We start from the raw sequence: 11,910 nt of genomic DNA, 5'->3' as shown, positions 1-11,910 counted from the left end.
TAGATTTTTGTGAAAATGCTGCAGATAGTTTAAACCCCTTGCAAATATTGTATGCTTTTTGTTCTATAATGTCAGATGATATGACAAACAATGCTCTTAGGGAGTTCATTTATTTTTATAAAATTAGGGTAATTAATGATTTGAATAAATAAAAAAAAAATACCAATTTAGAGTTTTTATTTTACCATAATATATATATATTACAAACTATTTTACAATATATATACAAGAAAGAGATAGCACGTGGATATTGTTATGCGTTTAGTACAAAAGAGAGATAGTAGCTTATGAACATAATTCGTCTCAAAAATCAATTTTTATATATTTGCAATTTGTAGTTTTAATTCTCTTAGACAATTTACTTAGGATTGTATTCGCTATTTTTTGTAAATTGGGGGAATCCATAGGGAGCCCCGCATCTTCGACACCCGCATGACATCACTTTTTCACAGTTCTTCACAATTTGTAGTTTTAATTCTCTTATACAATTTACGTTTAAACTGAATCGTATTTGCTTGGGAATCTTAAAATTCGCGGTACATCCTTGCTTGCTGTACCATCGTTCAATACCAATCACATCTTGAGGGAGAGGATGTTGCTCTCCACTTGGAAGCGTAAATGTCTTTGTATTAGCATCAACTACATCCCAATAAATTTTATTGGCTGCTATTTGTTGCAGATTAGCGGGGGTCCATAGGTCTGGTGTAACACATCTGTGAGACATTTCAACGTTCTTCTGCAATAAAAATCTATTCTAAAATACTGTAATGTCCCAATGGTAGGGTTCTAAAACTATTTGGAATTAAATATCTTTTATCGTCATAAGGACTTAGCGCAATTTTTGTTTGTTCTATACTATAGACGTTATGGCTATATGACCGAATGGAGTGTTGAGTAGCAGTTTGTTCCTTAAAAAAGAATCAATATTACTGCCTACTTCAGACTTCTGGTTCAGAATCATCAAACCTGTTATTTCTAGGCATTTCATGTAATGCATTAACGCAAGACTCGTAATCTTTTAAATCGAATAAAACTTGAGTAAAGCAACTATTGCACCAATAATATGGTTGCTGATATACGCATTCAACGATATCATCAGCATCATAAACTTCGTGAGTATGGTCGTAACGCACCAGTAAAAATTTATTTAAGGTCTCATGTGCATTTTTGAATGCAAAAAAACATGATTTACATACGTTTAGGCGATACTGCTTAAGATAATATCCATTAGCCCATACACAATAACTGGAGTGTTCATCTTCAAATATACTCCCCCAATCTGACTTTCCTAATACGACATTTCTTAAATGTGACGGTATGTGTTTAGAGCAAGCAATAAATTCTATTCCTTTATATGAAGGAATAGGATCATTTTTAGCACTGCTTATCATCGTTTCCCATTTATATAAAGGAAATTTTTTTAATATTATTTTTGTTAATGTCCACGGCAAGGGGGACTGCTCGATGAAATATGATGCTGATACTGTTGTTTCACAGATTTTTTTGATAGACAGGTCGGTCAATGATGGAACATTCATCTACAAAAAAAAATCTATTCTAAAATACTGTAATGTCCCAATGGTAGGGTTCTAAAACTATTTGGAATTAAATATCTTTTATCGTCATAAGGACTTAGCGCAATTTTTGTTTGTTCTATACTATAGACGTTATGGCTATATGACCGAATGGAGTGTTGAGTAGCAGTTTGTTCCTTAAAATCATTTAAACAGTTTACATAATCATCGAATTTTATAACATTTTTTACTATATTATATTTAGTCCCTTTTGCTTTTTTAGTGATTCGACCAGATTGAACTTTAAAAGTATACATTTTTGATCGTAATCCCACAAATTTTGTCATAATTTCTCCTTTATTTTCATCTTTCATTACTCCTAAAACTTTTTTATTTACGCGAGGAATATTATAGATATTATCTACAGCGTAATCGGATGTATCAAATTTTGATAGATCTTGTTTTATTACTTCCTCATATGCATCATGACAGTACAGTTCATAAATAAAGCTATCGGTATCCATATACATTAAATTACATTTATCTGCGCCCAATTTTGGAAGCATATAGTCGTAATGAAATTGGTACATACATAATTTTGATATATCTAAAACAGTCATGCCAATGTATAAGGGTTTATTAAAAACTAGATCTGATTTAATCAGTTCTATAGCTACTAAATTTTCATTAAATATCTTTCTGCTATGAAACCTGGCACTAGAAATTAAATTTTTAGCACCATATCGCCCATTCCATGATCTGACTAGTTTTACTATTCTATGTTTCCTTATATTCTCCATAGTCTTTCCAAATACACTATTATTGGCCAATTTGTATAAATTTCTTCCAAAATCGTTCGTAGCTGCAGCTCTAAGTCGAGTATTTAATTCTATGTAGGGTCGCAGCCACGCAGACTGCTTAAATTTCAAAATTTTATGAATCTTTTTTAAAACTAACCCATTAGCCAGCATTTGTTTTAAATTTCTATAATGAACGATATATTCTTTTTTATTATAAAGTGTTGTCATTAGTTTAGTATGATTTGAACCCAAAGCTTTGCGGTGTTCGGCAGCGAATGGAAAATCTGAGTGCAGATCATGTAATTGGCGAGGATAGTCCAAGTCAACTTGTAACATGTACCCTACGGGAGAGTCATCAGGTACAGACATAACATCAATGTCTTTGGCATCCATCCATTCGAACCCTCCGTAGGGTAAGGGTTCTCCCATAGCCCACCCATATAAATTATTGACATCAAAATACATTAAGTATTTTGAGGGCTGTGCGGGGTCATAATTAGACATGTACTTATTATTGGCCTCCGACATTCTACCGCTACATACTGAAATTCCTCCACGAATTGCTTTCTCCATAAATAGTATCATGTCAACGTCACGCAATAACTCGAGGTTACACCCCACGTATTTCAACATACAATCCCAAGAATAACCGGGCATTGTGTAGTACCAGGCTGGATCTAACCCATAAGTTATAAAACATTTTTTGCGGAAAGTTTCAAAAACATCTGCTAAAAGCACAATATCGGTTTTTAAGTACAAATCTGAATATTGACCTAAATTTTCAATGTTAAAGGTATCCCAAACTATTTTAGCATGAGCATACTTCTCATCTGTAAGATTCGTATCGTTTAGCTTATTATAAAATGCCTCTATTGGAGGTAAATCGGTAATGTTTAATTTTTCCCAAGAATCAATAAAATCATAGCAAAATACCCCTTTTTTAGTTATTAATTTAAATTCATCGTCACTTAACCTGCTAAATTCTCGCTTGCAAATTTTAAAGTCATTTTTATTTAATGTTGAGACCAATTCATCTAAAGAGGCTCCTAAAAATCTTAATGAATCAATAAATCATCGAAATTTTATATTAGTAACAGCATCGTTAAGTGTAAATGAAATGTATTTTTCTTTATTGACTGGAAGTAGACTAATATCTCCTTTTTTGCTTAACTCTGAAATTATAAAATGACTGTCGTAGCCACTCATATTGTGAAAAATAACTGGGACGACAAACAATTTTTTGAAATTTAAATTACAGGCTTGGTGGGCGAAATTTCTGAACTCCCCCGTAAAATGGTTGTGGTCTTTAACAATGATATTTGTAGGAGAAAAACATTTTTCGCATATGTGACACCTTGTGGCTTTACTGGTACTCGGGTTTTCCTGCATTGGTATAATTTTCTTAATTTTCGAATGAATACTTTGAGCTAAATTTGGTAATTCATTAGCAAACCACTCCATGCAGTCAATGCCTCTATAACTCTTAAAAAAAGACAACTTTTCATCATAGCTACATTTTACATAGTATCCAGCACTATACGGAATATGTTTTTGATATTTTTTAGTACAACAGGATGTTTGGAGGTCTGTAACTTTTTCTAACATGCACTCAAAATCTGCATATATGACAAATGGCGTTGTTTGTTTATAAGTATAATTTTTAAAACTAACAGCATCATATTTAGGAAAAGACATTTTACAATTATTCATATCTGCACACATTTTTTCATGTTCCGACAATTTCCCTTCAGTTGAAAAATAATTTAAGCATCTATTGCAAAGAAATAATTTGGCCTTTCTTTTATTTAATTGACCAGCAACTAATTTAGACATATCCGTAATGTGGCAGTAGTGGTACTTAATTTCTGAATTATCATTATCCACTGGAGGTGCTTCATAATCGTTTAATTTAGGAAAATAGTGATTCTGAATTAAAAGAAGATTTACATGTTTGGCAACGACTGTTTTAGTTAATCTAGCTGGATATACTGTGAAAAATGACTTTTCATTATTTTCTATTAATTCTAAAGCAAATACATTGACTGATATATTATTTAATTTTTCAAATTTTGAAATTTGATGTAACGGCATTGGTGCCTCTAGGTCTTCTGTTTTTAGTACTGTACTGTACCATGGGTATGAGGATGGGAGTTCTTTATGTGCTTTAGCTGGATAGAGGGCACTAACTATTGCCCAATAAAAACATGCTTGATCAGAATTTTTTACATTAATACAAGCACGCTTTTTTTGAATACTCTCAGGAAGTTTAATATACGAGGAACCATTTCCAATTTCATATCGATTAATATTTACTTCTAAAGATACAATTCTATTTAATGCAAAACCGGAGTCCCTTTCCTGAAACTCGGATAATTTAAGATTTATTTTATCTTTAACATTCTCAAAAAACCACCGCTCTGTATCGGTAGATACGTCTAGTACAGCATTTTTTGTATTAAAATATTTAAAATTTACAATTTCCTCCTCCCCCGATTTTTTAATAAATTCTCCACAAAAACAAACATTAACTTTAACAACTTTATCTGCTTTTAAAATTTTTCTGATTTTATTTTTAAAAATAATATAACAATCATTTAGGAAATGTGCTAAGTCCTTATGCCATAAATTAACTATAACTCCAGTTTTAATTCGACTTTTAAACGCGGAAACTACATTTTCCCATTTAACTCTATGTTTTAGTTTGTTGTCTAGCCCCATACCGACATGTCTATTGAAAATAATCTGTTTAAAATGTTTAAAATGTCCTACATGCGTTTGCAGTTTTCTAATTGTACCTATAGGCAAAGTGCGTTTTTTTATTACTTTATTACAAGTTTTGATTTGTTTCGTTAAGCGTTTCACCCAAATTTCTTTGTCTTTAGCTGTGAATTTATCAAAAACTATCTTTCTGATTCTTTTGATGAATAACAGTAAATTTTTACATTGTTTAACAATATCCATATTGCTTACCTCTCTTTCTCTCAGTATTTTCGCTTAGATAATTTTAAATGATGTCATGGGCTGGTACTGTTGGCCGCAGTCCACCAGGCCGTGATAAACTATCGAATACTTCCCGCTCGAAAACTCCTCAATGACGGGGCTGTAGGTATCTGTGACTCTAGGCGGTAGAAACACCACCTCTTCCCCCAAATCTAACAGAACAGCTTGCCCAAACTTTGTCTTCACAATTTTGGCTCCCGTAATGGGTACTGGAATGTCGATCGGTAATTCTTTGAGTTTCTTCACGGGTTTCCTCGCTACGACAGATGAGGCATTAATTTTTGATAAATCCATCTGAAATGAAGGAGTGATATAAATAACCAAGCAAAAAACATTGAGTTGTATTCAAAATCAAAACCCGAAAAGATTTAACAAAGAATAATTACGAAGAATGACGAATAATTGACATTCAGCATGCTAACAGTAAGTCTTTTTTGTTTGTAGACAATCAGATGTCGAAATAATAACTCTCATCTGGAATAAAGGGATAAATAGCAGAGTAGAAAACATTAATTAAAAAAATCAAAGAAAAACAGAACAGATTTAACAAAGAATAATTACGAGAAAATAAAAAAGAATAATTGTCATGCTGGCATGAGGTCTTGTAGACAATCAGGTGCTAAAATAATAAATCTCATCTGGAATAAAGGAATTTTATAAATAGCTGACCAAAAAACCGAACAGATTTAACAACGAATAATTACGAGAAAATAAAAAAATAATTGTTATGCTAGCATGTCTTTTTTGTAGACAATCAGGTGCTAAAATAATAAATCTCATCTGAAATGAAGGAATTTTATAAATAGCTGACCAAAAACTTGAAAAAACCGAACAGATTTAACAAATAATAATTACGAGAAAATAAAAAATAATTGTCATGCTGACATGAGGTCTTGTAGACAATCAGGTGCTAAAATAATAAATCTCATCTGGAATGAAGGAATTTTATAAATAGCTAACCAAAAACTTGAAAAACCGAAAAGATTTTAACAACGAATAATTACGAGAAAATAAAAAATAAATGTCATTCAAAATGTCGACAATTAGATAATTATTTAATGTTGAAATAATAAATCTCAGCTGGAATGAAGAGATTTTATAAATAGCAGAGCAGAAAACATTAAGTTTTATTCAAAATCAAACAAGAAAAATAAAAAATATTTAACAAAAAATAATTAAGAGAACACTTACCTTGCAAAACTAGTTGAACCACAACGAGCACTAACAGTAAGGAATAGACTATGGAATAGACCGTCCTGAGGTGGATTTTGAAATTTATAAGGTTGCGTGCCCCACCCTATGACGTGTTGTAGAAAGTGTGCGTGTGCAAAATTATATTCAGTTTTATCTTTGTCATTGGTTTTAAAAATTCCAACATTTTCTATGCACATGATAAGAAATATAACTCAATAACAAAATGTGGGTATGATAACGAAAATTGCATAGTAATGCGATTAGACCCTCAACCGCTATTTCCTATGCGATATGTAAATTATCTGCTAACATTTATTTTCATTATTTTCAACTAAATATTTTTTAGAGTTATGGGTTTTTTATTTAAACGCCTTATTTATTGTTCAAGTCTTATATTACATGATGATTCAAATTTTCTCTTAACAATTTTAAATATAATCTTTATAATTAAAATAAACACTGAAGCTAATATTACACAAGTCATTGCAAAAACATTATCTATTTCACTTTTCATGCTTTCTTTGTTCATCGTTGTTGGCGCCGGCGTCGATAACATCATTAATAGTAATTGGATGAATTCGCCTTGTTGGAGTTTCCCTAAATAAGTAATCCGCAGCACTTGAATATTCTTGTCGCAGCTGCTGGCTAAATTCCTTAGGTGTCCAGTCTATGCTGCTTCCCAGTGTTAGGTTCTCTATTTGTTTTATAACCTTATTTTTATCCTCATAAAATAAAACCTGACTTCTTAACTGTGTCAGTTTTTCTCTAAATTCTGCTAATTTACGTCTATACTCATTCAAAGACATGATGTTACTACCTCACGTCGCGCTGTGACAATAAGTTCTTGCGACTGAGCTCCCCATGACAATAAGGCCTACGCGACATTTCACGAGCCCACGTGACGGTTTGATGTAACGTTTTACCTGACGCTTTCACGTGACAATAAGGCCTACGCGACATTTCACAAGCCCACGTGACGTTTTGATGTGACGTTTTACGTGACGCGTTGACGTGTTTTGACGTGATGATTTTACGTGACAATAAGGCCTACGCGACATTTCACAAGACTACGTGACGTTTTGATGTGACGTTTTTACGTGACGCGTTGACGTGCTGTGTTCCTTTTTAGTTCTTTTAATAAAAAAATTGCATTATGTTTTTTTATTTTATTTAAATTCCACAATTACCAGCCGCGCGCTTCGTATCTACGAGATCCTTCCGCGAAAAACTTACGGTACCGACCGCGCATCTGCTTCGCGTTCCGCGAAAAATTAAGGTACCGATCGCACATCTGGTATCGCGCACCGCTGCGCCGCTGTGTTCCTTTTTAGTGATAGTTCTTTTAATAAAAAAATTGCATTATGTTGTTGTTTTATTTAAATTCCAAAATTACCGCGCGCTTCGTATCTACGAGATCCGCGAAAAACTTAAGGTACCGACCGCGCATCTGCTTCGCGTTCCGCGAAAAATTAAGGTACCGATCGCACATCTGGTATCGCGCACCGATCGACCAGCGCTAGAACGCCGTCACATCGGAACGCGCCCCATCGGACGTCGTCACATCGGAAAGCGCCCTTTTGACACTATGCCGCCATGTTTTTTTGTATTCGTTATCTCCCGCCCATTCCAACGAGCCGTCGTACGTTTAAATCGGACCAATAGCAGCAGAGATACCATGTTTCTCTCTCTAACACACATACTTTCCTATATCAGCTGTGACATCACATACCTCTCTCTCTAACACACAGAATTCCCTATATCTGTAGTGACACCCGTTTAGATCATCTACTCTCTACCTTTTCTATTTATTTCGATTAATTAGCAAATTCTTAATTTGATTGATTATCCAATTATTTTATTTATTGCCTATGTAAAGACAGGGAAATTGACAATACTCAAATTCATATACAGTGCTAGTCAAAAGTCCGTACCCCCCTCGTATCTTTTAAACGGCTATACCCATAATACTGAAATTTGGAGGGAGGAAATAAACGGACGTAAGCTTCTTAACTAGTTATGACAGGTGACGTAATAGTGACAGATGACGTTACAGATCCGCTGTGACCGATAATTTTAAATGGGACCTTATGGCAAGTGATACCTCGTTTGAAAGGTAATTAAAATACCTATTAAGTCACACTAATTTTTTTGGGTTTAAGTTAATTTTGATTTTGGTGAATAAATTAAATAAATGTAATATTGTAGTTTTGAATTTAATTAATAAAAATTCAAATGTCCGCCTATGGTTTTTTTGTCAAAAAAGTTGACGTTTTTTAATTCTCTAGTAGTTTTTACGTCAACGTCAACCTGTTTGACAAGTAATCATAGGCGGAATTTTGAATTTTTATTAATTAAATGCGGAACTACAATTTTATATTTATTTCATTTATTCATCAAAATTAGCTTAAACTCAAAAAAATTAGTATGACTGAATAGGTATTTTCAATACCTTTCAAACGAGGTATCACTTGCCATAAGGTCCCATTTAAAATTATCGGTCACAGTGGCTCTGTAACGTCATCTGTCACTATTACGTCACCTGTCATGACTAGTTAAGAAGCTTAAGTCCGTTTATTTCCTCCCTCAAAATTTCACTATTATAGGTTTAACCGTTCAAAAGATACGAGGGGGGGTACGGACTTTTGACTAGCACTGTAGATGTAATCTACTGTTTTTATCAAATGCTGTGTACATATGGTTCAAAATATTAAAATTTAACTTTGTTGCAACAATCTCTAACTTAATAAATTAAACTTCTAACTCTGATATCTCCTTGTTCTGACAAAATTATTTATTTAATTAATTTCTTATTTACTCATACTAAATTGAAGGAATTTTACTTTTCTTCTTTTGAATTGATTTCTCAAATTTGAAATGAGTAACTGCGTTACAAAAAAAATTGTTCAATAAACAAGTAAACAAATATGGTCTTGATATAAATAACTTTTCTCCATTCAGACAAATGATTTGACTAACCTTTTATTCTTCACTCCCTCGTTTTCTGGATTGCGCTGTCTTTGATTCTCTCAACACGTACTCTCTGGTTGTTGCGAAAAAGTCTCCCTCGTCAAAACTGCTTCCAAGAAAAACACACAGGACTTGCTCGAATATCTTGTGCACAAACGGATAATAATCAGCTACTCGTTCTAGACAAAACAAAGGAATCTCCCTCGGACCAGAAAAATTAACTCTTCAACCGGTCGACGATTTGGTTTCAACTTGACTCTGCTCGTAAAGGCTGATCACCCACTCTACACTGATTATACACTTTTAAAACTCGACTGCCTTCTTCAGATGTCAATTACACAGTGACCTTATTTTTCTCTCAAATCCATACTCTCACATTCCTTATCCCTTCTCCCGATATTTTCCGTCCAATAAACAACAACCTCTCTCAAACCATTTATTTCTTAAGAAACCCAATATTCTTCCACATAACTTTTCCAATTTGTCAAATTTCAAGGAAAATCATAATTAGTTATTTTCTACTTTCTACTTTTACAACTAAAAATAATACAGTTTGTATACCACATTAAAATACCTTCCCGGAAGGATCTTAAAAACGTTATTGTCCCGTCAACGCTCTCTCCACTTTCTAATCACCGAAATGTTTTGTTAATGCCCCGTCCATTTCGTCGAATAATTATCACTAATCGTTTTAATTTTTCCGAAACACGTGTTTAATAGCAAAATTAAATTCTTAACAAATTTGGTCATATACAGGGTGATGAAAAACTATCATTTCATGGTCGTTGACATAAATTAATTTTTTTTTAATTTCTTTATAAAAAAACTATTCTACAACAATATATATAACGGTTTGATTACGGCTGTCGCTGCTTCCCTGCCCCCAATTTCCATCTTTTTCTGTCATATGCAGTTGCCTCTTCTAAGTCTCTTGCCGTCATTGCTTCATCAATATCGTTGCGCCAACTTCTCCATGGCCGTCCTCTCTTTCTTCTTTCAGGAGGGATCCATTCCAGTACTCTTCTAGGCCATCTGTACTCTGGCATTCTTTTAACATGTCCGAACCAGATTAATTGTTTTCTTTCTATGTCATCATTGATATTTCGCTCCATTCTCATTTCGTTTCTTATCTGTTCGTTTCTAACTCTCTCCAGTTTTGATCTACCGCAGCTTCGTCTCAGATAATTCATTTCTGTCGTCATAAGTTTGTTTCTATTAGCTTTGGTGACGTCCCATACTTCCGAACCGTAAAGTGTAATACTTTGGACTATACTTCCGTAAATGTGTTTTTTGGTTTCTCATCGAATTGTTTTTTGCCAGAGAAGAGAGTTTAAGGCACGGGTCGCTGCTCTGCCCTTGTTTATTCTTTCCCTGATTTCATCTGCGCTATTGCCCTTCTTGTTGAAAATGACCCCCAAATATTTGCAGGATTGCACGCCTTTGATTTTGTCGTCTTCCAAGACTAGGTCACATATTTCATCTGTTCCCACTGAGAGATATTCACATTTTGTCATATTCATGTTTAGACCTGCCACCTCATATTCTTCTTGCAGTTTTCTTACCATATAGCTAAGATCGTCGCTGTCTTCGGCAATTACCACCTGGTCATCTGCAAAGAAAAGTGTATATAGCGTGTTTTCTCCCACCGTTATTCCCATGTTTCTACATTTTTTACCCATTTCACTAAGGATCTGTCCAAATAGATTTTAAATAAGGTGGGTGACAGACAGCAGCCTTGTCTTAGTCCCTTTGTTGTTTGAAAAGGAGAGGTGATTTCTTGTCCCATTTTAATTCTTGCAAAGTTTTGTTCGTAGTATTTTTGAGTGGCGTTAATAAGAATTGGGTTTATTTTCAAGTTAGCCATTTCTATCCACAGTTGGGAGATCGGTACATTGTCATATGCTTTTTCCAAATCTATTAAAGCTATATGGGTTTCTCTATTTCTCTGCACTCGTTTTTCCATTGCATGGAAACATTGAGAACACATGGGTAGAGCGTTTTGAGAACTTATTAACAGAGAGAAGATAAAGGTTTAAACAGACAAATGAACAAGTGGAAGTAGAAGGAAGAATAGAAATATCAATAGAACAAGTGAAAGAAGCAGTTAAGGGAATGAAATTAAGAAAATCTCCAGGCCCAGGCGGAATACATCCAGAGTTGATTAAGTATGGATCATCAAAACTGTTCGAAATGATCCGAAAATTATTCGAAAGATGCTTAAACTGAGAAGAAGTTCCAGAAGAATGGAGACAATCGTATATCTCTCCAATACACAAGAAAGGCACAAAGACGGGTCCTTAAAACTTGAGGAATCGCAGTGATTGCGACTATAGGCCGACTATACTCAAAAGTACTACGAAACCTGATAGAAAATGATATTAAAGACAAACAACCCGAAGAACAAGCGGGATTTAGGGCCGGACGCTCCACTATGG

General features: G+C 33.9%; 1 protein-coding gene across 1 annotated transcript; it reads right to left on the bottom strand.

The window, feature by feature from the left end:
* Window positions 1–1,552: 1,552 nt before the first annotated feature.
* Window positions 1,553–5,275, bottom strand: LOC126888603 (uncharacterized). Its single transcript, XM_050656959.1, has 4 exons — window positions 5,138–5,275; window positions 4,129–4,672; window positions 2,510–3,360; window positions 1,553–2,431 (listed from the first exon to the last, which is right to left on the bottom strand). The coding sequence occupies exons 1-4, from the start codon at window positions 5,273–5,275 to the stop codon at window positions 1,553–1,555; spliced, it is 2,412 nt and encodes an 803-aa protein (XP_050512916.1).
* Between the last annotated feature and the right edge of the window lie 6,635 nt (window positions 5,276–11,910).

Source organism: Diabrotica virgifera, chromosome 7 (assembly GCF_917563875.1).
Source record: "Diabrotica virgifera virgifera chromosome 7, PGI_DIABVI_V3a".
NCBI lineage: Eukaryota > Metazoa > Arthropoda > Insecta > Coleoptera > Chrysomelidae > Diabrotica > Diabrotica virgifera.
This window is presented reverse-complemented; position numbering and strand designations above follow the sequence as displayed.

Coding starts and splice junctions, on each gene's coding strand:
- LOC126888603 (XM_050656959.1), bottom strand. CDS start 5,275: ATGGATATTGTTAAACAATGTAAAAATTTACTGTTATTCATCAAAAGA. Junction 4,673..5,137: donor AAATCAAAACTTGTAATAAA/GTAATAAAAAAA, acceptor TCCGAGTTTCAG/GAAAGGGACTCCGGTTTTGC. Junction 2,432..2,509: donor ATAATAAAAAAGAATATATC/GTTCATTATAGA, acceptor TTGAAATTTAAG/CAGTCTGCGTGGCTGCGACC.